General features: G+C 38.4%; 1 protein-coding gene across 1 annotated transcript; it reads left to right on the forward strand.

Moving 5' to 3' along the window:
* Positions 1-2,841: 2,841 nt before the first annotated feature.
* Positions 2,842-3,300, forward strand: LOC136079311 (uncharacterized). The gene has a single exon (XM_065795045.1). It carries the CDS (start codon positions 2,842-2,844, stop codon positions 3,298-3,300), a length of 459 nt encoding a protein of 152 aa, XP_065651117.1.
* Positions 3,301-4,381: the final 1,081 nt, after the last annotated feature.

Here is a 4,381-nt window from a genome sequence, read left to right on the forward strand (position 1 = left end):
AGGAGGCGTCAACCGATGAAACTGTCGATCAGTTATTTATTATTTTATCCAGCATATTATTCAAGTTAAGAAAAATGGTAGCTCTTGTTAAACGATCTTCTGTTTTGCAATCATTTGTTTTTAGTGAGATTAAAAAGCAGGGACTGTAATTAAAAAGTTTATCGTCAGATTTTCATGTACGTTGAAACTCAACGTTTTTGATAATTAGTAAGATAATAAAAGCGAAATATGTTTATAATAAAGTTACTATAGATCCTGGCACATTCGATGGGTTAACAGAAAAACAGATTAATAAACTCAAGAACCTAACTTTGTTATCAGATGACTGGAAGTACCTAGACATTTTACATTATAATCTTGCTCTATTTTTAGAAGCAACTAAACTTCTCTCTACTAAAAATTTTCCAACACTTTCTTTGGCAAAGTTCGTCGAAAATACGTTAATGAACTTTCTTGAAAATGAATCTTCAACTAAATGTTTTCTGTTACAACAATCTCCTACGGTGGAAAGAGAGAACATGTTACGAGCTAGTCTTCTCAAATTCAGGAAGAGAGGTATGTACTTCACCTGCTAGTTCGGTAGGGCCAGTATCCTCATTCAGTGTTGCTAACTTTATTCATCGCAAAGAAATAAGTAACCCAGGCTCGAGAAACTTACGGTACTCGATGCTACTTAAGGAGAAGAATTGAAACTTTACTTTAAAACTTTGTATTTAACTGAAATGAGGAAAAGTATATAAACCAGAGGCCACTCGATGTCAATCCAACGTCAACTTTCGAAGTTAAGAGTCGCGGGGTAAAGCATAAGGGCGATGACGCTTGTCTGACGGGATAAACTAGTTATAAGTGCTGATCCTTATTGAAACGCCAGTAATAATAGACGCGACTCTGAGGAGATGTTTATTACTTAATCACTACACAAATTATGTTTTTTTTTCTATTCTGAGGCCTTTCATTGTTATATGCACACTTTTTTTTTTTAATGTATTTTTTGTTTTATTTATTTTTTGTTTGGTGATTTTTTTTTTTAATCTTAGTTCATATTCGTATTTATATAACAATTTATTTTTTATTATTACTGTCGGTACTGTTTAGATGCATTGTCTGTCTTATTTATATTTTAAATATTCCTCTATTAATCTTTATTTTTGTCTTGACAACTGTCAAAATATGCTTTGTTTGAAAAATAATTCTCCTTTTTTCTAATGGGCTTCATTTCTTCCCTCAGGCGTTATATATATGCCAAAGTTTATAAATAATGACTAGCCACTATATCACATGTTGGAAAGTTATCAGCTTGTTACTTGAAGCAGATGCCACTAATGGTTCACAAAGCAATCTCTGTGACCTAGTCTCTCAGTATATAATTTTAAAGATTTTTCTAATAACGACAGTTTTCTTATACTTCTTTTATTTCTATCAATCAGTGTGTTCAAATACATCTTAAGAGTTTCTATGAGATATAAATCGAGGAAAGTTAACAAAAAAAAACACTTCTCAAAGATGTATATTAACCTAAGATTTCCAGTTAATGAGATCCATAACTTTGTCCTTTTTCCCTGAAAGGTGTTTGCAAATAGCAGATGTGTCTATCTAACGGTTGATAGGAAGAAGAAAAGAAAAAAAAAAAAAAAGAAAAGAAGAAAGAAATTATTTGTATAAAAAGAATAAAAGTTATCAATAAGATAAAAGCATTTGCAAATTATATATAAAAGTCAAAAAGTTAATCGTTTGTTTAAAAAATTACTTAAGTTATAAATTATTCAATTAATAAGTAACCAGTTAAATAAAGTGTTTATATTGAATGCGGTGGATTAACCTAGCCACTAGGATGCACACACTAGTGTATTTTAGTGCCGGTCCCAAGCCCGGATAAACAGGGAGGGTTGCGTCAGGACGGGCATTCGGTGTAAAAACTGCGCCAAATCAAATGATGCGGATCAACAATAGGAATTTGATACCAAATTGGTCGGGGCCCGGGTTAACAACGACCGCCTCTAGTGCTGTTGCCCAACACGAAATTAACGGAAATTGGGTTACTGTTGGGACAAGGAAAAAGAGGAGGAGGAAAGGGGGGAAGAGAGCTCTGAAACTGAAAGAAAGGAGGATGAGCAGGAAGGTGGAGGTTAAATTTGGTACGTTGAATGTAGGCTCTATGACCGGTAAAGGGAGAGAGCTAGCTGATGCGATGGAGAGGAGGAATTAGACATACTGTGTGTACAGGAGACCAGGTGGAAGGGAAGCAAGGCCAGGAAAATTGGTGGTGGCTTCAAACTCTTCTACCATGGTGTCGACAAGAAGAGAAATGGAGTAGGGGTAATTCTGAAAGAGGAGTTTAGTAAGAGTGTAGTGGAGGTAAAGAGAATAAGTGACAGAGTGATCTGTGTAAAGTTAGAGATTGATGGGGTGGTGATGAATGCCATCAGTGCTTATGCTCCTCAGGTAGGTTGTGATATGGAGGAGAAAGAAGAATTCTGGAGAGAGTTAAATGAAGTTGTTCTGCAGGTTCCTATAGAATAGAGAATAATTCTTGGAGCAGATTTTAATGGACATGTTAGTGAAGGGAACAGTGGCGATGAGGAGGTGATGCGTAGGTATGGGGTTAAAGAAAGGAATACAGAAGGACAAATGGTGGTAGATTTTGCTAAAAGGATAAAGATGGCTGTAGTTAACACTTATTTTAACAAAAAGGAAGAGCACAGGGTGACGTATAAGAGTGGGGGAAGAGGCACACAGGTCGACTATATCCTCTGTAGGAGAAGAAACCTGAAAGAGGTTAGTGATTGCTAGGTGGTACCAATAGAGAGTGTAGCTAAACAGCATAGGATGATGATATGTATGATGGTTTTGGAGGTGAAGAAGAAGAAGAGAGTGAGAACAGAACCTAAGATCAGGTGGTGGAAGTTAAAGGATGAGGACTGTTGTGTAAAGTTCAGGGATGAGGTGAGACAGGCACTGGGTGGTGGTGTTCTGGATACCTGGGATAAAACGTCAAATACAGTGAGGGATGTGGTTAGGAAGATACTTGGTGTAACATCAGGACAGAAGAAGATAGACAAGGAAACGTGGTGGTGGAATGAGGAAGTTCAGGAAAGTTTAAGAGGAAAGCGGTTGGCTAAAAAGAACTGGCATCTCCAGCAAGATGAAGAAAGTAGACAGAAATACAAGGAGATGTGTGGCAAGACAAAGAGAGCAGTAACAAAAGCTAAAGAAATGGCGTATAGTAATCTGTATGAGAAGTTGAACACTGAGGAAAGGGGAAAAGGATCTGTTCAGATTGGCCAGACCGAGAAACCGTGATGGGCAGGATGTGCAGCAGGTTAGGATGATTAAGGATAAAGATGGAAATATGTTGTCTAGTGAAGAGAGTGTCTTGGGAAGGTGGAAGGAGTATTTTGAGGAACTAATGAATCAAGAGAATAATAGGGCAGAAAGGTTAGAAGAGATAGAGGTTGTGAATCAGGAGGTTCCCCAGGTGAGCAAGGAGAAAGTAAGGGCTGCAATTCGGATAATGAAGTGTGGTAAAGCAGTTGGACCGCGAGATATTCCAGTGGAGGCATGGAAATGTTTGGGAGAGTAGCAGTGGAGTTTTTGACAAAGTTATTTAACAGAATCTTGGAAGGTCAGAAGATGCCTGAGGAGTAAAGACATAGCATAATGGTGCCAATTTTCAAGAAAAAGGGCGACATTCAGAGTTGTAGTAATTACAGGGGAATAAAGTTGATCAGTCACAGCCTGAAAATCTGGGAAAGAGTAGTGGAAGCTCGGCTTAGAGGAAAAGTAGAGATCTGTGAGCAGCAGTATGGTTTCATGCCAGCTAAGTGCACCACAGATGCTATGTTTGCTTTGAGAGTGTTAATGTAAGTATAGGGAAGGACAGAAGGAATTACATTGTGGGTTTGTGGACTTAGAGAAAGCTTATGATAGAGTTCCGATACAGGAGCTGTGGTATTGTATGAGGAGGTCAGGAGTAGCGGAAAGGTATGTGAGGGTGGTGCAGGATATGTATGAGAACAGTGTGACAGCAGTGAGATGTGCAGTAGGAATGACAGACAGGTTTAAAGTGAAGGTAGGACTACATCAGGGATCAGCTCTGAGTCCCTTCCTGTTCGCAATTGTCATGGACAGACTGACAGACGAAGTTAGACAGGAGTCCCCTTGGACTATGATGTTTGCTGATGACAATGTGATCTGAATTGAGAGTAGAGAGTAAGTGGAGATAAACTTGGAAAGATGGAGGTATGCTTTGGAAAGCAGGGGAATGAAAATGAGCAGAAGTAAAACAGAGTACATGCGTGTGAATGAGAGGGCAGACGGTGGACAGGTCCAGTTACAAGGAGTTGATTTGGTGAAGGTCAACGAGTTTACCTACTTAGGGTCG

This window comes from Hydra vulgaris, chromosome 04, assembly GCF_038396675.1.
Source record: "Hydra vulgaris chromosome 04, alternate assembly HydraT2T_AEP".
Taxonomy (NCBI): domain Eukaryota; kingdom Metazoa; phylum Cnidaria; class Hydrozoa; order Anthoathecata; family Hydridae; genus Hydra; species Hydra vulgaris.